We start from the raw sequence: 26,443 nt of genomic DNA on the forward strand, positions 1-26,443 counted from the left end.
GTTCCCAAACAGATTCCCTCTGCTCAGGCTAGGCACGAAATATAGAGATGCTTTACAGGCACAAGACGGGGGGAAGATCATGACCCTGAAGCCAAATACAAGCAGTGACAGCATTCTGAGATCACACCACCCCTACCTGTGGTCTGCATCGCAGCCTGCAGTCCCACGCCGTCTGTCCACCCTCAGTCCCCACAGCCAGTGCCAAATACTGGAGAGGGCGCATAACAGACCATAGCGTTCATATAATGGTGCTTTCTCCAACAGGGGCCTGGATTAATGACCTTAGTGGTGTCAGGCAGGGCCAAGTAGAGGACAGGTGAAGCCTGTAAGTCCCTTTCTAATCCTATTCCCCACGAAGCAGCAAACCCAGAACGCCGGGGACCTACCTGCCAGTCCCAGGCCATTTTGTACTGGGTTCCCCTAGGAATAGGTCCGGTGGCCAGGGCGAAAACAAGTTATTGTCCTGATCAGTCCTGGTCCTTCGGTGGTCAACAGTTGAACTTGGATGGTGTTGCCTAGTTGCTTCTGGGTTAACGTGCTGCAGGCACTGGGTCGACTGCTCCTGGGATGTTCCGTTATAGCTCGGAGGGGCGGAGTTAGCGTCCTGGTCCACGTGTCAAGAGAGCGGGTTTCCAGTTTCACCAGCTGGTTAAGTGGTCCATTCATCCCACGGCTTAGCCTGGCAGCAGGGGCGTCGTAGCGCAGGGGGAGATGCCAGTGTCTGTCATTTTTATCAGCCCATGCCTGAATTGCGTGGCCCATAAAGTGGGTTCCTTGGTCACTATCGGGGTCCTTTCCCCATAGGGTCGCCCCGCCACCATCCACTCCTGGGCTATCCACTGCCTCCATCCAGATGCTGTCCCTTGCAGGCCGGCTGGCCACTGCTGCCCACCTGCACTGATTACCCCGGGCCAACCCATCGGTGTACGAAACCTCCCAGGGGATGGCGCCTGTGCCTTCTTCCACTAAAGGTGGTATCTCAGGAGGATCAGCTGTCTCCGTCAGGCCGGTGGGGTCCTCCGTGGTGTAGGTAACCAGGCCTCAGTGTGTAACTCTGCACTCGGTGGGCCAGTAGGTCAAGGGCTATGTTGCCTTCAACAGACACGCCACTTAGTTATGGTTCGGACTTGTGCGTGCCCGGACTTGGGCTTCTGGAAGGTATCCTTTAGCCACTCAGCTGTGGGATCCTGAGTACGTACAGTCACTGGGGCGCCTCCTGGGATGTCTTTCACCTGTCGTGAAGCATCGTCGATTGCCCAGAGCTGTTGTTCCAGCCCGCGGCATCGTTATTCCGCCCCCTTCCACGGGTGGGACCAGAAGCCCAAGGGCACTCTTGTGATTACGCTGTTACCACAGGCCCCAACCAAACCGTTTCAGGTAACTGGCCACGTCCAACTCACAAGCCTGTCCCTGAGTTCATATCCCTAAAGCCCTGGATCTGTTTAACAGCCACCTTGGCTTGGGTGAAGGCATCTTCCTCCCCCGGGGTCCTCTCCCACTGAGCTCCCTTCTTTACAGGCTTGAGCAAGGGTCAAAAAGGTTGGGCCAGATGCGGGATGAGAGGCCTCCAACAGCCCAACAGCCCAACAGCCCTAGCCAGGTCTGTAATTGTTTCGGGGTGATGGGCCACAGGTGTGCTTGCATTTTGCCAGTAACTGCTGACAGTGCCACTTTGGGCTTACCTGACCAGATAACACCCAAGTATTTGACAGGTCATCCAGGTCTCTGCCTTCTGTCTGCATTCTCCAGCCATCCCTCTGCTGTCAAATGAGCTCCAAGCGTGGGGGCTGCTCCTTTGAAACGGGAAACAGACCCTGAGGTTAACAGAATATCACCATTATGATGGGAGAGAGAGGCATCCCTCCTGATGGTCTGCTGCCTCTGCTCTGGGGGAGAAAAGAGCTCTTCATCTGCGCCTGGGGGACAGGGAGCTCGATGACCTCGTCCCAATCTTCTTGCTCTTCATCAGTGCTCTCTGTAGGGTCCCACGCCTTGGGGTTCCCATCTGGATGGGCCCCAACCATCTGGACTCCCTGTCGGGGAAGCTACCTTCCCTTCAGCCACGCGGCGTGGTGGGCTAAGTGTCTGCTCCCCGTCTTGTTCCCTCAATCTGCCCATTAAAGTTCCGGCAGTTTTGGTTTGGGCCAGCCTGGCACCCCACCTGTAGGCCCCTGACCTGAGCCTTGGGCACTTGCTCAGTGTCCGTGGCCTTTCTCAGCCTCCAAAGCAGCAGCCAGCCCACAGCCACGGCCACCCCTTCCACCGTCTGGCTTCTTTCTCCCCACAGTAACGGCAGCGACATCTCTGCAGCACCCTCAGGGTGCTCTGTGGATGCGCCAGTCTCTTGGCGGCCCTCATTCATCAAGGACAGACACCACAGGGCCCCGCACACGAGTGGATGGCCATCCCCCGGATTCCTCACAACGTTCCACTCCCCGTCCTTCTTCCCCGACATCTCGGTGCGCCCGGGAGTTTCCCCGGCTTCTCGGCTGGCTCGCCAATTGTTGGGCTGCACTCCCGCAGGCCTGCAAGCCTTGGAGTGGCCCAGCCTTGAGACCAAAGGAACAGCCCAGAGACAGTGACAGAGACATCAGTGATTTGCTGGATAGGGGATCTTACACGTTTGAAGCAACATCCTGGAGCAACACCCCACCGTGTGCGGCAGACGGGACTCGGCAGCCATCTTTGCTGCTCTGAGGGGGAAGGAGGTTACCAGTTATAGGGGGAATTGACTTCAGCTGGGCTCCTCAGTGACCAGGGACTAATGAAGCCCTACAATTAAGAGGATTGGATAGTCATGGAAGCGAAGCAGGGCCTGGTCAAGCTGGGGATGTACAGAGAGCAAGAGAACAGCCATCTTGAACGGCCTGACCATACACTCCACCCCTACACACCCTATATGACCCTTACCATCTTGGTCTGACCCTCTTCCGCCATATCCCTGGGGTCAGGTATGCAGAGGGCACTGCAACCAAATACCACAAAGGCAACAGAGCCAACAGCTGCTAAGGAGTATCAAGAGGCCAAGAGGTGGGCAGACTTTGCAGCCAGGCGCTTATCGGGTCAACTTTTCATGGAAGTCCAGAGGAGGATGACGATAGCATCTCGCTGTAGACCCAGCAGTCAGACTTACCAATGGCGAGGCCACCACTGCTGTCCAGTTCCCAAACAGATTCCCTCTGCTCAGGCTAGGCACGAAATATAGAGATGCTTTACAGGCACAAGACGGGGGGAAGATCATGACCCTGAAGCCAAATACAAGCAGTGACAGCATTCTGAGATCACACCACCCCTACCTGTGGTCTGCATCGCAGCCTGCAGTCCCACGCCGTCTGTCCACCCTCAGTCCCCACAGCCAGTGCCAAATACTGGAGAGGGCGCATAACAGACCATAGCGTTCATATAATGGTGCTTTCTCCAACAGGGGCCTGGATTAATGACCTTAGTGGTGTCAGGCAGGGCCAAGTAGAGGACAGGTGAAGCCTGTAAGTCCCTTTCTAATCCTATTCCCCACGAAGCAGCAAACCCAGAACGCCGGGGACCTACCTGCCAGTCCCAGGCCATTTTGTACTGGGTTCCCCTAGGAATAGGTCCGGTGGCCAGGGCGAAAACAAGTTATTGTCCTGATCAGTCCTGGTCCTTCGGTGGTCAACAGTTGAACTTGGATGGTGTTGCCTAGTTGCTTCTGGGTTAACGTGCTGCAGGCACTGGGTCGACTGCTCCTGGGATGTTCCGTTATAGCTCGGAGGGGCGGAGTTAGCGTCCTGGTCCACGTGTCAAGAGAGCGGGTTTCCAGTTTCACCAGCTGGTTAAGTGGTCCATTCATCCCACGGCTTAGCCTGGCAGCAGGGGCGTCGTAGCGCAGGGGGAGATGCCAGTGTCTGTCATTTTTATCAGCCCATGCCTGAATTGCGTGGCCCATAAAGTGGGTTCCTTGGTCACTATCGGGGTCCTTTCCCCATAGGGTCGCCCCGCCACCATCCACTCCTGGGCTATCCACTGCCTCCATCCAGATGCTGTCCCTTGCAGGCCGGCTGGCCACTGCTGCCCACCTGCACTGATTACCCCGGGCCAACCCATCGGTGTACGAAACCTCCCAGGGGATGGCGCCTGTGCCTTCTTCCACTAAAGGTGGTATCTCAGGAGGATCAGCTGTCTCCGTCAGGCCGGTGGGGTCCTCCGTGGTGTAGGTAACCAGGCCTCAGTGTGTAACTCTGCACTCGGTGGGCCAGTAGGTCAAGGGCTATGTTGCCTTCAACAGACACGCCACTTAGTTATGGTTCGGACTTGTGCGTGCCCGGACTTGGGCTTCTGGAAGGTATCCTTTAGCCACTCAGCTGTGGGATCCTGAGTACGTACAGTCACTGGGGCGCCTCCTGGGATGTCTTTCACCTGTCGTGAAGCATCGTCGATTGCCCAGAGCTGTTGTTCCAGCCCGCGGCATCGTTATTCCGCCCCCTTCCACGGGTGGGACCAGAAGCCCAAGGGCACTCTTGTGATTACGCTGTTACCACAGGCCCCAACCAAACCGTTTCAGGTAACTGGCCACGTCCAACTCACAAGCCTGTCCCTGAGTTCATATCCCTAAAGCCCTGGATCTGTTTAACAGCCACCTTGGCTTGGGTGAAGGCATCTTCCTCCCCCGGGGTCCTCTCCCACTGAGCTCCCTTCTTTACAGGCTTGAGCAAGGGTCAAAAAGGTTGGGCCAGATGCGGGATGAGAGGCCTCCAACAGCCCAACAGCCCAACAGCCCTAGCCAGGTCTGTAATTGTTTCGGGGTGATGGGCCACAGGTGTGCTTGCATTTTGCCAGTAACTGCTGACAGTGCCACTTTGGGCTTACCTGACCAGATAACACCCAAGTATTTGACAGGTCATCCAGGTCTCTGCCTTCTGTCTGCATTCTCCAGCCATCCCTCTGCTGTCAAATGAGCTCCAAGCGTGGGGGCTGCTCCTTTGAAACGGGAAACAGACCCTGAGGTTAACAGAATATCACCATTATGATGGGAGAGAGAGGCATCCCTCCTGATGGTCTGCTGCCTCTGCTCTGGGGGAGAAAAGAGCTCTTCATCTGCGCCTGGGGGACAGGGAGCTCGATGACCTCGTCCCAATCTTCTTGCTCTTCATCAGTGCTCTCTGTAGGGTCCCACGCCTTGGGGTTCCCATCTGGATGGGCCCCAACCATCTGGACTCCCTGTCGGGGAAGCTACCTTCCCTTCAGCCACGCGGCGTGGTGGGCTAAGTGTCTGCTCCCCGTCTTGTTCCCTCAATCTGCCCATTAAAGTTCCGGCAGTTTTGGTTTGGGCCAGCCTGGCACCCCACCTGTAGGCCCCTGACCTGAGCCTTGGGCACTTGCTCAGTGTCCGTGGCCTTTCTCAGCCTCCAAAGCAGCAGCCAGCCCACAGCCACGGCCACCCCTTCCACCGTCTGGCTTCTTTCTCCCCACAGTAACGGCAGCGACATCTCTGCAGCACCCTCAGGGTGCTCTGTGGATGCGCCAGTCTCTTGGCGGCCCTCATTCATCAAGGACAGACACCACAGGGCCCCGCACACGAGTGGATGGCCATCCCCCGGATTCCTCACAACGTTCCACTCCCCGTCCTTCTTCCCCGACATCTCGGTGCGCCCGGGAGTTTCCCCGGCTTCTCGGCTGGTTCGCCAATTGTTGGGCTGCACTCCCGCAGGCCTGCAAGCCTTGGAGTGGCCCAGCCTTGAGACCAAAGGAACAGCCCAGGGACAGTGACAGAGACATCAGTGATTTGCTGGATAGGGGATCTTACACGTTTGAAGCAACATCGTGTGCGGCAGACGGGACTCGGCAGCCATCTTTGCTGCTCTGAGGGGGAAGGAGGTTACCAGTTATAGGGGGAATTGACTTCAGCTGGGCTCCTCAGTGACCAGGGACTAATGAAGCCCTACAATTAAGAGGATTGGATAGTCATGGAAGCGAAGCAGGGCCTGGTGAAGCTAGGGATGTACGGAGAGCAAGAGAACAGCCATCTTGAAGGCCTGACCATACACGTGACATTTCCTTGAGTTTAGGTGAGTGTGCGCTAGAGTTTGGGGCTGTGTCCCCGAAGGCACACCAACGGAGACACCCTGGCCAACTCCTTTTTTAGGTGTTTCTAGGTGTCTCTAAGGGGTGTTTCTCATGACTGAAAACACCTGCACGGGGTGGTGGCTACCTGAGTTCACTGTACAAAAATTCTCAAGGTGTCTGCTTTACCTTGTCGTGTGTAGGCTACACTTCACCTCAGGCCGCAAAACAGAAACCCCCTCCAATGCCACTTGGGGGCTGAGATTTTGTTCACCTGAAGGGCCCCATCACCAGAATTTCTGATTCAGCAGGTGAAAGGGGGGAAGAATCTGCATCTTCTCCTGCCATCTAGATGCTGCCAGCCAGGACCATACTTTGAAAACCACTGGCCTAGAGTTTTCTAGGTGGAGGGAAGCCAGGGTGCAATTAAGAAGTATTTCTAGGGCAACATTTTCAGTAAATTGCCCAAAGAGATCTTGGTCAAGAGGGACATGACTCTCCAAGGCTCCAATAACTTGCTGTGATTTCTTTTCCATTCTAAACACTTGTTTTCATACCTAATTTTTTATTCACTGTTTTTTTTTTAACTGTTTTCTTATCAAGCACCCCCAAAATTGTATAAGCTTCAGACCCCACATAACCAGGCCTATGCCTGCTCAGACGATATCCATTAAGTCCTTCTATGGAGAACAGGCCTGGAGCAGGCTTTGCAGTTAACAGTGGCCTTGAGGTAGGGAAGGGGTCAAACGAGGTTGCTGGGCAGGTGGGGGCCCTTGTGTGCTGAAAGGCCGCAGCTGGCTTATGGATTAAGGATGTACAGACTTGTGACCTGCTGAGTCAGGGGGCACAAGCCACCCAGGCAGGGGCAGCAGGCAGCTCCCTCGGCATCCAGCTGCCACTCTGGGGAAATGAAACCCATGGGGTCCTTTTGACTGAAGGCAGTTTCAATAGATCCACACGAAGGAAGCAGAGCCACAAGATTTATTGTTTCAGATCCCAGACGCCAGGGGACGCAATGAGCCAGGGGAAGGACCATCCTCCGTCCCAGATCCTGAGGGAGAAGAGAGCAGGGTACCAAGTACCTATCTAAAGCGGGAGGGGTCGAGGTCACCAGCTTTTTATGGGTTTAAACGCTGAGTGGTTATTTTAAAAGGTGCCTGGGAAAGGCAAAGTGGGAATCCTAAACTCCAGTCTTTATGTCCACACTCTGGGCGTGAGGAGGGTTACCGTGCTGTAACATGCCTCAGCAGCAAGCCTGAGAAACAAAGCCGCTTTCCTCAAAGGCGTTTCTCTCATCACAACATGGCCGACAATGAGGCGTCTCCTGTTCAGCGTGGCCCTCCCCTGTGTTTTCTAGGAACAGTAGCCCAAAGCCCCCGGTGGCTGTGTGGTGAGGCTGAGACCCTCAGAGATCAAGAGCTGAGGCCCCAAGGGATTAAACAACTTGCCCAAGGCTAAGTGCCAACCTCCCACAAACCAGGCCCGCCACCTTCCCCCAAAGGGCACCCTCTCTGCTTCAGCCCCTGGAACGGGCTGGCAGCACAGCTGGGAGGCTCAGTGGGACATCTCTGAGGGGCAGGTCTGGAGATGCCCTATGCTGGTCCCCACCCCTGTGAACGCCCCCCAGACTCCTCTGAAGAGAGCTGGGACCTAGAGGAGGCCCTTCTTGCTCCTGAGGTGACCCCCAACCGCAGGATCCTACTAAGTGGCACGGAGGGCCAGCGGACAGTGGCAACACCTGCTCTCAGCCACACGGGGCTGAGTGGGCCCTTGGGGTCAGCCCAGGGCTCCTGCCTGGGCCCCAGACCAGCCACTCCCTCCCCTGCTCCAGGAACCGCCCTCCTCCTGCCTCCCAAATTCACTCCCAAAGAAGCAGCAGCAGCCAGCCAGGCTGGGCTCCACACCGCCTTTAGTCACACTTCTCACCCCTGATGCTGCCAGCAGACGGGGACTGACGGGGGCTGGGGGACCACTGCATGCAGGGTGAAAGGAGGCTCTGAGGCACAGGGCTCCCTGAGAGCACAGCAGAGGAGGCGGGGCCGGGGGAGGCGAGGCAGGCCCCCAAGACCCCTGCGCACACGCAGGCCGGCACTGCTGGGAAATGAGGCCGAGGGCCCGCAGCCGAGGGAGGAGACCGGGTTCCAGTGCCTCGGGGGAGGCGGGGGGGGCGTCCCATGGGGAACGAGGGCCCCTTTCCTGGGAACAGGCCTGCTGGTGGCAGGCAGAGACTGAGGCTGAGACAAGGCTGACTGAAGAGCCTCACGACGTCCCCACCCCTAGTGAGCGGCTCAGGGAACAGTACAAGTGCGTGAGAACTCTGCCTTCGGCGGCCACTCAGAAACCTGCAGTCAGCCTCACACGAAGGGGTGCCACGATCCTGGAGTGGGGGGGGAGAGAGAGCTTCTGGCAGAGGGAGACCAGAGACCAGGCCGGTGGATGGCGGGGAGGGCTGGCCTCTGGCTGCCCACGGTCAGGTGGCTCGACACCCCGTGCAGCCTGAGGTTGGGCGAGGATCTGGGGTGCACATACCCCTCCGGACTCAGTGTCGGCTGCTGACGTGGAGGGTGTAGAAGGCCCAGGGCTCAGGGACGTAGATGACGCCCGGGTACTTCTTCCTGAGTACTGGGTCATTCCATAGCCAGGCGACCCAGAGCGCCACGAGCAGGAGGGTGAGGGCAAAGGAGGAGAAGAGGAAGAGGCCGTTGCTGTCCAGGAAGAGGCGCTTGCGCTTCTGGTGCAGGACAAGGGCCAGCATGGCGAAGAAGGTGAAGATGAAGAGGATGAAGATCTGGCCCTCGGTGACCAGGTACCTAAGGAGGCCCGTGCGTGAGCGGAGGTGGGTGCCGTGACAGCCCATCCTGCCCGGCGTCCCTCCCTCTACCCAAGTACCAGGCTGCCCACCCAGTGGGTCAGATTAGCACGTCAAGTGAGGGGCTGAGGCAACCACTTCACTCTGAGCCGTGGCCCATACGCAGCGTATTGACTTGGCTTGTAGAGTTACTGTTTTTTAAAACATAGAGTTTGTTGCCAGTATGTAAATAGCAGATTACCTGCCAATGTGGAGTTCTGGTTTCCCTGCTCACCTTAGGCTTGTATTCCCACGTAACAATAACGGATGAGGAGAAAGCAGCTGCTGCCTTTAGACAGAGCATTGTTCTGCAGCTTTGCCACAGTCCCCACCACTCCCTACTGCCTCACTTGATGCCTGCTTCATGCATTTCTGTTACCAGCTTGGTTCCTAAAGGCATCTGAGTTTGGGAATGCAGTTTCAGCTGACGGGAGTTGTCATTACTGTCTCGTTGAAGGCTGGGACAGTCTCATCTCCCAGGGTTCTCTCCATCTCTTAAGGCAGTACCTAGCATGTGGCCAGGAACTCAGTAACACTGGCTAGAGGGCTTCTGAGAGGTTATCTCGTCCACTCCCCTGCCTACAGATGTTGACCCATCCCACTCAAGGAACTACATAGCTCTGCAACTTGGTGGCTGTGTCACCTTGGGGACTTTCCATGACATCTTGGAGCCTCTGTTTTCTTGCTAATAAAGGGGGCATAAATGGCCCTATCTCTCAAGAACTACATACTTGGAAAAGCATATTGTTCAATAAATGGCCTCCTGTAGCTATCACTCTGGTAGTGCTATGGGTAAGCACTTCCAGAAGTGCTCCTTCCCACGTCTCACCTCTTTCCCTCCATCCATTCCTGTTAATCCTGCCCTCAGCGGGCATGCGGATTTGCCCTGGTGGACCCCCACTGCTGGTCACGGGCAGCCCCTGGAGGTGGGCCGGAGCTGGCCCCAGGAGCGGAGGCCCTTTTCATTTGGCTGGAGGCTTCCCACCAGAGAAGGGCTAGTTGTTTCCAGGACACCCACAATCCCCAGGGGAGCCTTTCTCCAGAGCGGAAGTGACAGAGGAGGGGTAGGAGTCTGGCTGAGGCCTGGAGCCCCTGGAATGGGAAGAGAGAGCTGGAGGGAAAAGGAAACCAGGCAGGGAGCCCCTGAGGCCATGGAATTCCCCACATATCTGTCCTTGTCATCTCCATGATGCTCCATAGTTTACAAAGCCCCTTTCTCTCCCCCTGGATTCTCACCATGTCCTAAAAGGGAGACAGGTGGGTATTATTCCCATTTCACAGAGGAGTAAATTGAGGTCCCAAGGCCTTTACAGGGCCTGGTGTCGGAGATGGATTCTATTGGCCCCGAGGTTGCACTCTGAATGTGAAGAGGTCACACTCAGGCCTGGCTTCCTGGTCACAGAGCGGCCACCATAAGGCAGTCACAATCCCCACTGAAAGAGGAGGAAGAAGGGACCTCAACAGGGAGAGTCTCACCTGGGGTCACACAGCAGCCCTGTGGTCAAGAGCACATTTTCACTCCCTGGCTCACTAAGGGCTCCCAGCCTCCCCGCACCCCAGGTCCAGCGTCAACTCACCAGTAGTACAGGCCGCTGGGCACCACCAGGGGCAGGGCTGGCCCTGGCATTGAGCTCTCAGCTTTGGTGGGAGTGAAGCAGCCACTGAAGTACATGAAGAGGATGAGGAAGAAGGGGATGTACCTGCAGCAGGGAAACCAGTGCTGAGCCGCCCGCTGCCCCGTCCAGCTGCCTCCACCCAGGGCCTCTTCCCCGCTCGTCCTTGTACTGGTTCCCTGCACCATCCTATGCACTCACTTCATGGTTTACAAAAATGCCTGGTTCGGGTGGCACTCTTCCCTGGCAGCCTTTCCCGAGCAGGGGGTCCAGGAGGGAAGCAGGAAGATGAGGTCTGCTCCCTGAGCACATGCCGGTCAGAGCCCCGCAGGCTGGGGGGTGCGGGGAGGGGCAGCTCCCTCCCACGCGGCGCTGGCCACCCCACTCACTCCGTGTGTGTGTGTGTGTGTGTGTGTGTGTGTGTGTGTGTATCTGCCTCGTGTACGCACCCAAATACCAGCAGTCCCAGCTCCTCACTGCCCTGGAAAAGGGTGTACCCAGCAGGGTCGAGGAGGGAGAGGCCCGAGGTCCCAGCTTAAAATAAGGTGGGGGGGACAGCACCTGCCAGAGGACTCCAAGGAGCTCTGTGAAGCCCCTTCACCCACACTCAGCCCACAGCCTCACCCCCTTTCCACACACACACCATTTCACCCCAAAGGTACCGCCCTCTCTCCTCTCCACACACAGGCTGCTCTCCCCACGCACCTGTGCCATCACACCCCCCCTTCTCTTCCCGCGAACCACCTTGTCTCCTTCTCCACCTTCCCTCCTGCCCCTCATGTGCCCAGTCCTCTCCTGCTCCTTCGTTTCTCCAGCCTCTCTTCCTCTCTCCTCCTCCCGTCCCCAGCCTCCCACCGGAAGGGTCTTCTGGCACAGGCGAGGGAGAACTGGCAAGAGGCCTGCCTGTCCAGGAAGCCCCTGACCTTCCAGGTCCCTAAACAGAACCTAGAAACACAGCGTAGGGCAAGTGCGACAAGAGTAAGCCCACCTCGCTCGGGAGTGGAGCCACCCAGGCCCAGGGCTGGCTCCGTCACTAGCTGTCAACCCAGGGCCAAACCCCCTCCCACCGGCCCCAGCTTATCCTGTGTAAGGTGTGGGCCTGGAACAGATGACTGCCCCCAGCTTGGGCCCTGCATCTGCTGTGGCTGAGCCCGCATTCGTGAGGTTTCCTCCACTGTGGGTGAAGGGGTGGGAGGGAGGCGCTCCCCTGGGAGTTAGGAGGAGCGGGGGCACAGACAGCACCCTGCCCCCGCCCCACCCCCGCCCCAGTCCAGCCGGACCTGCTCATCTTCCTCCCTGCCTCCATGCCCAAGACCGCAGCCCGACCCGGCGGGGTCCCCATCCCCATCCCCATCCCCAGGGTGGGGGAGAATGTTTATCAGCGCTGCAGCCTCGGCCCAGGGAGGACAGCCACTCGCTGCCCTCTAGTGGCCGCCGCGGGCACCGCGCGCTGGCGGGAGCGGAAGGCGGCGCGGCGGGAGCCAGAGCTGAGTGACAGCGCTCCCGCCGGGAAGAGCACGCCATTCCAGCCGCTGCGCTCGACACCTGGAGACCCCAGGCCCATGTTCAGTGTTACCAAGGCCGGCGGCAGAGCTGGCTGGGGCCACGGGCCCCATTACTCACCACATGGAGTGGCCCAGGTACTCGTCGTAGTAGTAGAGCAGCTCAAAGGAGTCGATCTGGGGGCGGCAGAGGCGAGTCAGGGGCAGAGTGGGAGGGGCTTCAGGGGGGGCGCGGGACCCACGCAACCCGGCGGCCCCCCTCCCTCCAATGGCCAGGTCTCCCCCAGCTGCCCTCAGTCCCTCCCTACCCGGAGGAGGGGGCCCTGGTGGGAGCCTACGTGCCACTTCCTAGCAACACAGGAGCATCCTAGCTTGGCGGGGGCGGGGAGGGGGGGCTGCCCTCATCTAGGGCATCGTGATAGGTCGGGCAGCCTCTTTGGGCTCCAGGACGGATCGCACTGCCGGGGTGGAGGCTCACCAGCGTCTCCGGCTTGAGATTCTTGATGATGGGGTTCTCGCGGACTGACAGGTGGTTCTGGTAGCCGCTGAAGATCAGGCGGTGGTTTACAGAGTCACCCACCAGGTGGATGCTGGCGCCCATGATGAAGGTGATGATGCTGACATAGATCATGGAGCGCGGCAGGGTGCGTGGGGACCGCTCGATGAGCTGAGGTCAGAGGGAGGCCCGACAGCATGACCCCCGCCTCCACCACGATAGGAGCCGCCCTCTGCTTCCCTCCCTCACACCCAGAGTGGGATGGATGCCACCAGCTGGAACGTCACTCTCAAATTGGTGGGTCCCTTTAGTGGGGCCAGTCCAGCCTCCAGAGTCTCACAAGATCCCTGTGAACCCAGCAGGGGCCAGGGATCAGCACCCTCTTGTGCTGGAGAGGAAACACACTCAGCAGGGCCAGCTCTGCCCAAGGTCACACACACCCACGGGCTGTGCTGGAGGTGACACAGGCATCCAGGCTCCAGGTCCTGCCCTCCCACCACCCCCAGTTCTGCTCCTGGGTCACTGGGCTGGCCTGTTGAGGAGACCCTCCTGTTTCTGAGCAACTGAGCAATCCAAGCAAACAAAAATGGAAACGACAGGGATGCGGCAGGTGCTTCTGAAACTAAATTCTTTTACTAAAGACCCTCTGAATTCTGAGATTACACATTCCCTATTTTTTGGAGATCTGAAATGTCTCTCTAAAAACAAAATGATGGGGACAGTAAACAGCAATAGTTTTAAGAGCCCTTATGTGGCACAATGCAAAGCCAGCATTGCCGAGAGCTACCTTGGAGATAGCCATCACCCAGATATCTATCTCCCGCAGCCATCTAGGAGATAGCTCTGTGTTCCCAGTGGTATCTCAAAGTCAGGGATCTCCAGGCCAGAGGAGAGAGTTCACCCTCCTTTGCTGCCCTTCCTGCCACCTGGCCCTCACCTGCCTTCCCAACTGGTCCCTGACCTCGCCCTGGGCGATCCAGCCACTCCTTCCACCTCAGCCTCCCCAGATGTCTTATGGCTCCTCTAGCACGGCCTTGTCTTCAGGTGCTCCTGCCTGAAGGCCTCTCCCAGTTCAACCCCAAGCACACCAGGCGGAGGCCCAAATCAAACGCCCCTCCTTGGGGAGGCCTTCTCCATCCCTCCTGGCCAGAGGCAGTCCTGCCTCTCCTGGGGCTTGACATGTCCCTCTATCACAGCCTTCGTCTCCCAGAGTTAGGCAGGGGACTGTCTGATTCAGGGCACTCCCGGGGCTTGGCACCAGCTCCCTGCTGGGTGGAGGAAGACATGAGGGTGGGAAGGGAGGGCAGGGAGCCTTGGACTGTACCTTGAGCAGGAGAAAGGGCGTGATGATGTTGTAGGCCATGTGGAAGTAGTCCCCCACGCTGGGCTTGTTAAGCGGAAACCACTCGAGAGGAAACACCAGCTGAGGAGCAAGGGGAGGAATGATTTTTACTAGGCACAGCCCCATGAGACCCTCAGAACCTCTTCTGCACACACTTCATTCTTTCTGTGATCTCTTGGGATCCTCTCAGCAGCACTGAAGTCAAGGTGTTTTCAGACAGACAAACTGAGTCCCAGAGAAGGTAAGCACACGGTAGACACAAATCCAGGGCCTGCCCCTGTGTCCCTCTCCCTGTGGGTACGAAATAAAGGTCCCTGGGTACCGGCCTGAGAGTTGGAGGCTCCTTTGGGACTCAGTTGTGCACCAACGTTCTGGGTGACCCTGGGCAAGTTCTTCCCCTCTTCAGGTCTCAGTTCCCCCATCTGTAACACGAAATGTGGCCCAGGTGATCTACATGGACCCTTAAGGATCTGGCACTCCAGGTCCTAGGATGATGACAAGATCTCCTGGCCACCCAGGTATGGAAAAACACTCTGTCCACTGAGCAGGTGGACCACTTCCAAATCAGGTCGAAACTATACCTTATGGACAAAGGAGAAAATAAGTGAGTTCTACAAAGATTCAATTCTTCCTTTTCTACCTTCCCTGAGAAAGGCAGGCAGGCCAGGGCTGTTCCTCTGTCTAGAATGCCCTTGTTCCTCCTACTGCTCTAGGCTGTGAGTCCCAGCCTTGTCGGTGTCAGTGGGAAAACTCCTATTCGAGGTCAAAACACTTCACAACCTCCGCCCTGCCACACCGTACGCCCACTATCTGTTGATTGAGAACACGTGTAATGACCATAAATTTCTATCAAAAATTCACCCTGCAGAGATAAAACTCTCAGGATATAAGAATCTCAATCTCTTTCTCTTTCTTACTTGCTGGGTGCATGTATCTCTGTATCTTTACCTATAGCAAGATATATACGTTGGCTGAGACACTCTTTGAGAGCAAAATACCAGAACTAGGCGGCTACCTGAATATACTACAGTCCATCTTTTCTACAGGTTAAGCAGCCATTAACAGGAATGACATCTCATGTGTACTGACAGGGAGATAGCCATGACATATTCCAAAGTAAAACAAGCAAGTTGTAAAATAAAGTATAAAGTAAAATCTCATTTTGGTTAGAGAAAAAAAAAAAAGGAGGTATACATATGTTTGCATGAGTAGAGAAAGGAGTGGAAGGATGAGCCTCAAACTGTCAGGGGTGGAACTGGAAACGGAAAGTCTCACACTTCTTTATACCCCTGGGTATGAACTGACTTGTTATAACTATGACATATTACTTTTAGAACTTGTAAAAGGTTTTATTTTGTAGTTATTACAAATTTGGGACTATCATGGGTACATTTGAAAAGCTCCAGTGTATACACGAGTTTTTCAAATGTATATTCCTGATAAGCCCACTTAGGGTTATAGTGGCCACAGCAACTCTGAGCAGGATGGGGGAAGTGATTTGCCCTGCAGGAGACCCCTATTAGACCTGATGAGGCTGAGTCCTAATGAATGAGAAGAGCCATGAGCCTGCCCCTGGCCTCATCTCCCCTCTCCCTGTAACACCAGTTTGATGGGCAGCTCCTTTGTCCCCCAGTATGTGGAACCTTCATGCTGCACGGGGGCTCAGAGCAGCTAGTCCAACCAGTCTTCTTACAGATGAGAGAACCAAAGCCCAGATGACACTGACTTGCCCAAAGTCACTTATGAACCTGACTGGGTGCCCTGACTCCTGGCTCAGTCCCTTTACTTTCACCTACGTTTAAAAAACATGTAAACCTTATGGCAAGCCTGCAGAAAGCCACCATACCTCCTCCCCGACACCACTGCCAGGAAGCTTTTCTTCATCCCCTTCAAGTCTTTGATCCCATGTCTACAAGACTGTTAGGGCCGTTACTAATTGGCAGGCAGTCAATATGCATGACACTTAGGCATGTTTTTTCTCCTTAAACATTCCAGGTTGCTCTAGAGTATTCGTAATTCCTGTCTAATGCCCAGGTAGCATCCTCTGGACTGCGTACAGCAAAGCTGATTTACCCAGTCCCTACTGCCGGACACTCAAGTCCCTTCCAAGTTTTGGCTATTATAACAACACTGCAATGAACACCTTCGGTACAGAGGCTGTCTTCTTGCTGATTACATCTTCAGGGCAGATGCTCGGCAGGGGTCGTACTGAGTCGGGAGGGATGAACATATTAGGGTTCTGGATAAAATCATGATGGAAGGGGGTGGGCTCTGGGGCCAGAGTGCCTGGGGGCAGGTGCTGGCTCCTCCACTTGCTGGCTGGGTGACCTTGAGCCGGTCATTTGCCCTCTCTATCCTCGACTCTTCTCATCTATAAAATTGAGATTCACGATAGCATTGGTGGGAGAACTAAGTAAGTGTAAACACATGAAGAGCTTAGAACAGAGCAAGCACTCCATGTATGTTAACCGCTATTTCTAGCTGTTATTATTCATTCAGTACAAGTATACTGAGCACATATCTTGCTAGGCACTATTCTAGGTACTAGTTATCGCCTTGACAAACTGCTTTCCCAAAGGGCTTTGCTAATTTGCATTAGCACTAGCATGTATGAGGTGTCAGTTTCAGTGCGGGATATTGTTATTTTTACCACCAACATGCAAAACTTAACACCTTAGTTCTTGGTGGGAACTCACTCAATTTTTTTCACCTTCTGTTACCTGTCTGTCTATCTATCTTATTCGTGACCAGTGAGGGGATTTGGTGCTCTTCCAGTATTAATCTCCGTAGAGGCTCCCACTGGACACTGATGCATGAAGTAGCCTTGGAGGGAGGGGGACAGTTTCACCAGATGACACTAAAAATTACCCAAGGCTCAAGTCATACATGATAGGCAAATTCGGCCTATACTCTTCACCTCCAGAAAAACAATACTATCCCAAGGCTGTGGGGAAAGCAGGTGGGATCCTTTCTCATACCCCACTGTCTGAATTGGTGCTTTGGTTAAACCTGGGTGTGAGATATGGGGGGGGCGCAGTATGACTAGTCAGGGCCCCCCGGATCCCCCGCTCGCTGGCAGCTGCCGCACTGGTCACAGTCGTAGAACTAAAGGACATGAAAGCATCCAGACCTATTCTCACAGTGTACTGGTAGAGGCAATGACTTGTTTGAGGTCACTCCGACAATTGAAGTCACCCTGTCTCCTCACTGCTGGTCAGGGCTCTGTCCACAGCTTCACACTCACCATGGCAATGGGGCGGCCAAAGTCTAGAATCCAGTTCTGCAGGGTGAAGTAGAACCAGAGATCAAGGTGGAAGGGAGCCGTGCTGGCAGCCTCATCAGCCTTGACGGAGCTGTGCCTGGGAAAGGGGCAGACAAAAGGGGTCAGCTCTTCTCTCCTCCCATGGGAAGCTTCCCCATGAAGATGGGCCACAGAGATTTGAGAGCAGGAGGAAACACACATGATTAAGTTCTAGGAAAAGGTTTTGCTGGAAATACTGTGGTCCATGGGGAGGTATCCTGGGAGTAGACTCCATCTGCCCTGACCTTTGCTCCTCTATGATTCAGGCAGGAAAATGCCCAAAGGGTATAATAACTGTTGGGTTTTCTTACCTATAGGATGATGGGGAAATCAGATGGGGCAAAGGATGCAAATGTGGCTGAAAAGCATGAAACATGGTGATGGATGATGACAGCTAACCTTTATTGAACACTTTCTATATTCCAGGCACGACTATAGCTGTTTGCACGTACCATCTCATTTAACTCTCTTAATTCTCACAGAAACCATCTGAGGTTAGAATATTACCCCCATTACACAAGTGAAAAAACTGAGGCCCAAGATGTTAAGCAACTTGCCCAAAGTTACATAGCTAAATATTTGAACCTAAATGATTAGATTCCAGAGCTTATATTTTTAACCTCTAAACCATCATTGTATCCACAGTGATTGGTCCACGGAATGGGCATGTGACCTGAGCTGGATCAATCAGAGCCCTCCGGTGAGATGTGCCTTACAGACTATACACCGAGATGAACAGGGGATCTCCCTTTCCCTTGGTTTCTGAACCATGAGGAGGTAGGAAAGGGGCTGCAGGTGTCCTTCTTCTCACCAATCCACAGTGAAACCTAAGAAGGAAGGCAGCAGGGACAAGGTGATGTGAGAGACGTGGCAAGAAGAGGAGAACCATCTGATGACACAACTTTGGATGCCTGTCTCTCCTGCAAAGCAGTCAGCCATCTGCTCTTCACAAATGAGCTGAAGCTAAAGGGTCAGTGCATGTGCCACCTCCTCCAAGAAGGCTTCCCTGATGAAGCTTTTCCCAAAGCCCACTACAGGGAGTGCATCATCCCTAACTCCCACTCAGGCCATGACATCACAGGGCTGGAGTTTTGCTCGTATCTAGACCCTCAAGAAGAAGGGTGATTTTAAGGGTCTCTCAACTCACCAACCTCCCCATCAGAGAACAAATCCTCTTTACAGTGTCCCTGCCACTACTTGCATACTTCCAGTGACAAGCAGCTCACTCCTCCTAAGATGACTGAGGTGTAAGTTGTGCTGCCCCATTAGTGCCAAGACCAGGAGCTGTGTGATTTGAGTCCATATTCTCCAGAGTTTTCAGCTCAGTACCTGATTTATGCTCAGTGATTACTGGTTGATATAAAACAATCTCCGTTACCAGTTACTCATTCGTTTTAGTGGCAAACAATAGCTTAGAGGCACCATGAAGATTTTACTCTGTCAACACTGCTATTGCTTCCATAACTTTCTGGGATCCTTTTTAGCCAATTCCAAGTATGGTCCACACTGGGCTGCTAGAGCAACCCAGACACAGAGAGGTAAGCTCTTGGAGGATCTCATCACCCTCTAGCGGCAGGCAAGGCGGGTGGAGTGGGCCTTTCCTAGGTCAACTAAGCCTTCCTGTCCCCTCTACTCAGTGCTCACCACTTACGGAGTGCCGACTGTGTGCTGTGCTAGGAGCTTCACCAGCACCATCTCATCTAATCCCCACAGCCAGAACAGGAGGCTGTTACCCTCCCATTTTACAGATAAGGATACTGAGGCTTAACCAAGGTTACCCCCGCTAATAAGAAGCTGCATCATAAGGAAAAGAATAAAAAAGAGTGGACATATGTAAAAAAAAAAAAAAAAAAAAGGAGCTGCATCAACTATTCCTTTTGTCAGCCTTCCTACTCCCTCCTTCTTCTGGTGAGAGATGATGTATCCTGAGCCACAGGGAGGGCCAGTGACCCAGGCTGGAGCAGTGGGACTTTTCTAACTAGAGTTGAAAAGAGCATCTTCCTTTCTGGTGCTGGGATGCTAAAGATGAGAGCGCGGGGCTGCCTGTGGCCAAGGTTCCAGCCTCAAGGGACAGCCAGGTGAGAATGAAGCAGCCCTGCAGAGAGGAGCAGGGAAAGAGGAGAAGAAGGCCTGAGAGGGTTCACATTCCCAGTTCCAGGCGTTCCCAAGGCAATGGTTTGGCCACAAGAGCCAGTACATTCCCTTTTGCTAAGGGTGCTGCAGTTCACACTGGCTTTCTGTCACTCATGATCCAGGAGTCCTGAAAGGCAGAGAATTCAAACCTGGGTCTCTAAGGATTCAAGACCTGTGCTCTAAGTAGCTTCCTATTTTGTTGCTGATTATTATAAGCTTTGTGGCGTATCAGGAGATCAAGATAGAGAGGGATCGGCGTAGCCTGAAGCAGTATGCAACACCTGCAGGAAGAAAGGGAGCCTGGAAGCATGGATGGGTGGATTCCAGTAGGCAGAAAAGCAGCAGGAGAGCAGGATCAAAGGCCTGCAGGTGGAAGTGAGAAAGGTGAAGGGAGCTCAGATGCCTGGCTTATTGGTGGAAGGAAGAGCAGGGGCTGCTGGGCCTTCCGGCGGGGGCAGACATTCAGTCATTGCCTGAGACGAGTGACTGGTATAGAGGCCCCACCGTGCCCCTTCCCCTTTGTGACCATCAGGGAAAGGCCTCAAAAAGCAGATGGTGGCAACCTCCGGGCCTGAAGAACTTGGATGGGGAAGGAGAATGACAGTCCTCAGTGTTTTATTCTGGAAACCTTCAAACTGGGCAAAGAGCAGGATGTTTGGTACAGGAAGTAAAGGCGTTTTGAAAGCCTGGGAAGCACTTAAGTGTGGGTCTCTGGAAGCTGTGGATACGAAGCACACACTAGGGGCTCAGGGACTATTTCCTCTTCCACCTCAGGAGGCGCTCAGTCAAGGGGGACCCCCATCAGGAGTCCAGCCTGGCTGAGCAGAGCAGGAAGAAAAAGGGCAGGTGCAGGGCAGACACCTAACTTGGGAATCAAGATTCGTGAGCATCTGACTGGTTTTCTCCTGTTGGGACTCTGAGCACAGGGGGCAGATCATGAAGGGTGAAGGCATCCTCTCCCCCAGCCCCTCTCTTGGGGATGAGCATCCTCAAACCTAACCCAACTTTCTGACTTCACAGACTTCACACACCTAGCCTCCAGCCATGCCAGCTCTAGGCCTCCATCATCAGAAACTCCTGCTGAGAACAACAGTGAAAGCACAATGGCAGGTAACCCAAGACAAGGATGGCCTTTAACCTCCTCCACGGCTTTACAAGTCTACCATCTGGGAAAACTGATACCACGACAGTTGGGGAGCGCATACCATAAAGCAGCGGTCCCCAACCTTTCTGGCACCAGGGACCAGTTTTGTGGAAGACAATTTTTCCATGGACGGGGGTGGGGGGGGCGGCGGTGGCGGGGGGAGGAGATGGGGGATGGTTCAGGCAGTAATGCGAGCAATAGGGGGGATGGTTCAGGTGGTGATGGGGAGTGGCAGATGAACGATTGCTCACTTGCTCACCTCCTGCTGTGCAGCCCAGTTCCTAACAGGCTGTGGACTGGTACCGGGTATTGGGGACCCCTGCCATAAAGCACATAACATATAGATGAAATATTCAAAGCGGTCAGCAGCTCAGCCATGGTGGAGTCAAGCAGGGACCTTGGGGACTATAGAGGGACTGATTTTGGTTCTATATACACGATGGGGAAATACCTGACATGACGACAAGTTTGAACAAAAAATGAGAAAATGAAGGCAAAAAATAAGAGAGAAAAAGGAAAGGCAATTAGAAACTCCAGGAAAAACAAAAGCAATATAAGAAAGCAAATGTAACTGTTAAACTTACTGGACTCTGTAGGGAACAATATTTACATGGCTTAACTAATAAAAACATTGTATACTGATTTCCAAAGTTCATAATCAATCCACAAACAAAACATGGAAGGCAATTACGGTTAAAAAACAGCAGGTAAATACTACTGTGAACCTTGACAACTTGAAAGTAAAACTACAGATGACAGGAGTTGGGGAAACAGTAAAGAATGCTAGAGATTAGGGTAGGAGACTAATAATCTTTTAAAAAGGAATCAAGAGATACTGCCCTTATTGTAAATCAACTATACTTCAATAAATAAATAAATAGGTAAACTTTGGGAAAAAAAAGATATTGCTTCACAGTTGACCGTAAAAGAATTAATGGTATATACATATTCCTTAAGGCTACAAAGGTAACAAAGAGCAAAACTAAAAATGGTGATACAAAACCATCTTGTGAAGACAGGAGCGGCATAAGTGAACCAAATCATAACAGGAAATTAGTGGGTAAACATTAGCTTAGAGGCAACTGATAAACCAAGAAATAGCAGTTGAGCATAGCTTTTTTTTTTTTTTTTTAAATAAATTTATTTACTTAGTTTTGGCTGTGTTGGGTCTTTGTTGCTGCTTGTGGGCTTTCTCTAGTTGCAGTGAGCGGGGGCTACTCTTCATTGTGGTGTGCGGGCTTCTCATTGCAGTGGCTTCTCTTGTTGCAGATCACGAGCTCTAGGCATGCGGACTTCAGTAGTTGTGGCTCACGAGCTCTAGAGCGCAGGCTCAGTAGTTGTGGCGCACAGGCTTAGTTGCTCCACGGCATGTGGGATCTTCCCAGACCAGGGATTGAACCCGTGTCCCCTGCATTGGCAGGCGGATTCTTAACCACTGCGCCACCGGGGAAGCCCTGAGCATAGCTTTTGAGTGTGGACTTTGGAGATTGCCTGGGTTCATATCCCAGCTCTACCACTAACCAAATCTTGAGCAAGTTACCTCCTGGGCCTCAATGTTCTCATCTGTAAAATGGGGGGTAATACGAGATCTTACGTCAAGAGTTGTGGCTGAATTAAATTATGCAAAAACTTTTTCTTTTTTTTAAATGCAAAAACTTAAGAGCAGGGCCTGGCCCACAGAAAGTGGTATGTACGTAGTATTTGTTATTATTATTTAGAACTATGAATTTAATTCTGGTAGAAACAGTTAAAAGAAGCTAACATGGTTGTCTCTGGTACTAGGGAGAGGTGGAAAAAGGGCCACTGCTTTTTACTCTAAGCCTGTCTGTGCAGTTGTATTTAATCATGGGCATGTATTACTTTGATTACAATACAAAAAACTGTCAACAGAGCAGGTGGAAGCTGGAATAGAGTCCCTTGAAAGGTAGTGAGCACCTTGTCATTAGAGGTATGTAAGCAAAGCATGAATGTAGCAGAGGAAATCCAAGCATCCTAGGAGTCAGACAGGATGATTCTGCCTACTGTCTTGTGCAGCAATGATATTGAGAACCGGCCTACAGGCACCCAATGAGGGGGGGCAGAGACACCCTGGAAGACAGCCAGCCTCTCATGCCATCCCCACGAGCAACCTGGATGGTGGGGAGCTCATGTAGGAGTAAAGAGGAATAGCCAGAGTGGAGCAGTAAGAACAGAAAACAGAAGCCCTGGGTTTAGGCCCTGGTTCTTGCCGGCAAATGATGTAAACCTCCTTAGACCTCAGTTTCCACATATACAAAATACAAAAAGACTGAGTAAGATGCTGCATGTGGAAACCCTGCATATGAGATAAAGTGGTGACCATATCCACTACTCACACACTGTTCTAATTGGGCTACCACAGTTCAAGGCAGTCAAAGACTCCCAACTTATAGGTGATCCGGAACAGAGATGTCCTTAGTAGCATGAAAAAGAGCTACTCTCGCCCAAGTCTCTCAGACTTCTTCTCAGATTTCATCCCAAATCATACCACAAACTTCCTAAAACTGAGCACACTAGTGCTCAAAAGCCTTCCATGGCTCCCCCGTGCCCTACAGAACAAAAGCTGCATCCTTAACCTGACATTTAGGGCAGGAACTAGGGTGAGGCAAGTGAGGCACACAGGGCCCAACATTTAAGTAGGCATAGGGGAGCCATGGAAGGTTTTTGAACACTAGTGCCCCAAGAGCATCTCCTTAATTTTTGCACTCAAGGCTCTCACTCTGGTCCCAGCTCTGCTGCCATTCAAGGCCCTTCACAATCCGTCTGCATCCTCCTGCCACTGTACACAAAGAAAGCTCCAGCACCACTGCAGTCCTTGCCTTTCCCAAGCTTTCCCCTGGCTGAAACAGCCTTTCTTCCCCTGTCACCTACTGAGTTCTTTGAGATGCAGCTCAAGCTCCACTTCCTCCAGGCAGCCCTCCAAGACGACCTCTCAGCCCCTGGACTGTTCCTCCCAGGCCCGCCCTACCAGACTGTGGGACCCTCCTAGCTTCACCTTACCCACCGCTTTAGTGCCTGGCACAGCGCTGGACACAACAGAGATGCTTAATGAATGCCTACTATGTGCAATGAATGTCTATAATTTGTAAAATGGTATGAAAGTAGAGTGGAGGGAAAGATTAAAAGGTGGCTTCTGTACCTTTTCCTCTGCCCCAAGCACCTGGTCTCAGCTACATAAACCAATAACTTCCCCTTACTGAGAGAAGGGAACAGCAACCATGTGGAAAAAGCCCTTCCTAATTCTTTCTCTGGAGGGGAGCTTCCACATTTCGCTGTCTGTTCCCTTTACATTCCCACATTCTTTGGTTCCTCGGGGCAAGGAGTGAGTCTCCTGTTAATATCAGAACCCAAGTCAAGTTTAGAGGCACCCCGAGAACTCGGGTTGGCGCCCGGGGCTTGCAGGCGCGTTGGGGTCCCTAGTGAGCAGAGATGTCCTCTGGGCCCGCCGCCGACGTCCCCACCCCGAGTTTCCTGGACCCCAGCTGAGCGACTGTCCTAGAGCCGGCCGGGCCGCTGGGCAGTTGAACCCCGCCGCTGAGCCTCCCTGGGCACGGGGTTCCCCCAGGAAGAGAAAGGAGCGCGGAGGCGGGGCTCAGGGGAGTGAGCGAGAAGCAGCTGCAGGGATACCGCGTGGACTACCCACCCGGGCCCCGTGGCCCCGGTCCCCCGCCCTCCCCGTCACGTGGCGGGGCTGTGGTTCAGCTCCGCCCGCCGACGCGCGCCCACCTGGCCTGCAGGAAGGAGGCGCCCGGCTGCGCGCCCGGGCCACCCGCCGCTCCCGGGTGCTGCCGCCTCCGTGCCGCCGCCTCCATGGCTGCCCCGCCGGCCGGGCCCTCCGCCCCGCTGCCCCGAGCTGGAAACGGGCTTGGCTGGCCTGACTGCCGCGAAAGCAAACACCCAGCGCCGGTCCGGACCGGCGGGAGAGCGCTCGGCCCCAGAGGCCCGGGCCAGAGGAGGGGCCGGCGGGGGGCGGGACAAGAGACGCGCCGCGGGAGCGCGGGAGGCGGGGCCGGCTCCGCGCGGGGAAGGAGGGGCCCGATGACTGTGGCGTCCCAGGCAGTGGGTGGGGACCGATGCAGGAGGGCACAACGTGTAGCCTAATGGGGCTGGGATCTGCTGGGGTCCCCTGCGTGGCCGGTGGCGGGAAGCTTTGCCTAGGCTGCCCGAGACCCGCATATTAGATATTAGTCTAGGGTGGGCTAGGGACGTGGGGAAAGACTAATTCGACCCAAATGCTCCCCTGGGGAGGAGACGAGACTGGATTTCCGCTGTCCTTGGGGACGGGAAGGCTTGGGGGGACGGGTTCAATGCCCTTCCCCACTGTGTTATGCACGTTCCTTCCTCAGATGGAAGATAGCACTCCTTAAAATGTCAACTCTATGGCCCTTGACGCTGGGAATCAAAAATCGGTGGGATAGGAGGGTAGGACGCAAAGAAGAGCGAATTCTTTCCAGGTTGGGGAGGAGGGTGATGCAGAATCCATTTCCGGCTTTGTCACTTTCTTGGACTCTGTGGTTTTGTAAAAGTTACTTCCCTTCTCTTCCATTCAAACATGTATTAACTCCTGAGCAGCGCCCCATCCCATATGAGAATGGATGAGCCCTACCCTCGTAGGCTTACATGGGGTGTTCGGGGTGCGGATTGGTAAGTGGTGTGCTGGGGAAGGTACTGAGTATTGTGACGGTGGAAACTTGGAGGGGGTGGGGTCAGACAAGGCTTCTGGAGGAGGCCTTAGGAAACTGAACTCCGTTTGCAAACGTTGAGCAAAGCCAATTTACTGACAATGAGTTGTGGTTGTCCGCTGAAAAAAAATGCACAACCTAAAAGTTGAGAATTATGTTTTATTCGGGGACATTACTGAGAACTGTAGGCCAGATAGCTCAGATAGCTTTGAGGAACTGTTCCAAAGAGGTAAGGGAGGAGCCAGGATACACAGGAGTTTTTGCTGAGAAAAAAAAAAAAAATGTAGTCGAACGTCAAAAGATTACCGCTAATCACAAAAAACAGACATCTCAAGTTAATGATTTTAGTGTATGGGAAGATGCAAGAGTCTGGGCTTACTGACCTTTGATCTGCATCTTAACTATCTAGGGCCAGAATCCTGTTTTTCTCCATCCTGAATTCCCCTCAGGGTGCACAGTGGGGGCAGCTGCAGTGGCTGATGGCTTGATGGTGGACAACTTTTTTTTTTTTGTCCACTTGGTGAAGGAAAGTACAGTGTTTATTGCAGGGTGCCAAGCAAGGGAGTGGGAGACAAGCCTCAGATCCACTCCAATTTAGTCTTTGAGTTAGGGGGTTTTTTTAAGGGGAAGAACAAAGAGGCTGGGATTAATCATCGTCTTGTGACATTTGTTAATTGTTGTTTCAGGAGTCGGGATATCTCTGGTTATGATTCTCCAACCAGGTGGTCCATGGCTGGGGGGGTCTGTTAGCTCATCTTGCCCTGGAGAAACAACCTGGGTTTGTATGTTAATGATGATATCTATAGTAGCAATTTTAGTACATTAACGATGTTAACAACAACAGTTTTAGTCACCTGACTCTGGCTGATTAGTGTTCAGTTAGCACAGGATTGAGGTCAGAGGGGACAAGAAAGGGAATAAAGTTTTGGAGAGATTAATCATGAATTCAGTCTAGGGGGACTGGGCTTCAGATGGACATCCTAGCTGTGACTTTGGACTTCTGAGCTGACAATGAAGTCTGAGCAGAAGTCCACCAAACACATGAGGAGTGGGGAAGAGTGTTCCAGTCAGAGGGGACAGCCAGCCAGGGGGCTTGGCATCCAGAGAGACCCTGATGTTTGGAGGAACAGAAAGAAGTTCACTGAGAGCAGCAGAGGGCAGGGAGGGAGAGCAACAGGAGTTGACCTGGGGAAGGAACCAGCGCAAAGGAGGAGAGCCTTTATCCAGAGAACAAATGGGAAGTAGTTCAAGGCTGTTGGGCAGGGGAGTGGCACCAACATATTTGCATTTTAGACCCTTCCCTCCACAGCATGGGGGTTCAGGGAGGT

At 53.8% G+C, this 26,443-nt stretch overlaps 1 protein-coding gene and 1 long non-coding RNA gene across 3 annotated transcripts in view; both read right to left on the bottom strand.

Moving 5' to 3' along the window:
• Nucleotides 1-7,009: 7,009 nt before the first annotated feature.
• On the bottom strand, nt 7,010-24,364 carry CLN6 (CLN6 transmembrane ER protein). 2 transcript variants are annotated; one of them, XM_082649510.1, is made up of 8 exons: nt 24,160-24,364; nt 17,082-17,196; nt 13,820-13,918; nt 12,478-12,666; nt 12,121-12,176; nt 10,462-10,584; nt 8,566-8,846; nt 7,010-8,413 (listed from the first exon to the last, which is right to left on the bottom strand). In XM_082649510.1, the coding sequence occupies exons 1-7, from the start codon at nt 24,243-24,245 to the stop codon at nt 8,576-8,578; spliced, it is 939 nt and encodes a 312-aa protein (XP_082505636.1). In that variant the 5' UTR covers nt 24,246-24,364; the 3' UTR covers nt 7,010-8,413; nt 8,566-8,575. The 2 variants fall into 2 exon arrangements, with proteins under 2 accessions (XP_082505636.1, XP_082505635.1); XM_082649509.1 differs by having other exon boundaries at nt 7,010-8,846.
• A 916-nt stretch (nt 24,365-25,280) lies between these two features.
• The window catches only part of LOC309819037, a 31,168-nt gene continuing 30,005 nt past the window's right edge, over nt 25,281-26,443 (bottom strand). Inside the window, exon 4 of the long non-coding RNA XR_014296402.1 lies at nt 25,281-25,378. This is a non-coding gene — a long non-coding RNA (uncharacterized lncRNA). The remainder of the gene's footprint in view (nt 25,379-26,443) is intronic.

The sequence above is a fragment of the Grampus griseus genome (genome assembly GCF_964374135.1).
Source record: "Grampus griseus genome assembly, chromosome: 2".
Taxonomy (NCBI): Eukaryota; Metazoa; Chordata; class Mammalia; order Artiodactyla; family Delphinidae; genus Grampus; species Grampus griseus.

Excerpts from the sequence above, each read along its gene's own strand:
- CLN6 (XM_082649510.1), bottom strand. The coding sequence starts at position 24,245 with ATGGAGGCGGCGGCACGGAGGCGGCAGCACCCGGGAGCGGCGGGTGGC. Across the intron at positions 12,667-13,819 it reads CGCCCTTTCTCCTGCTCAAG|CTCATCGAGCGGTCCCCACG; the intron begins GTACAGTCCAAG and ends CTCTGACCTCAG. Across the intron at positions 8,847-10,461 it reads CCCAGCGGCCTGTACTACTG|GTACCTGGTCACCGAGGGCC; the intron begins GTGAGTTGACGC and ends GGGCCTCCTTAG.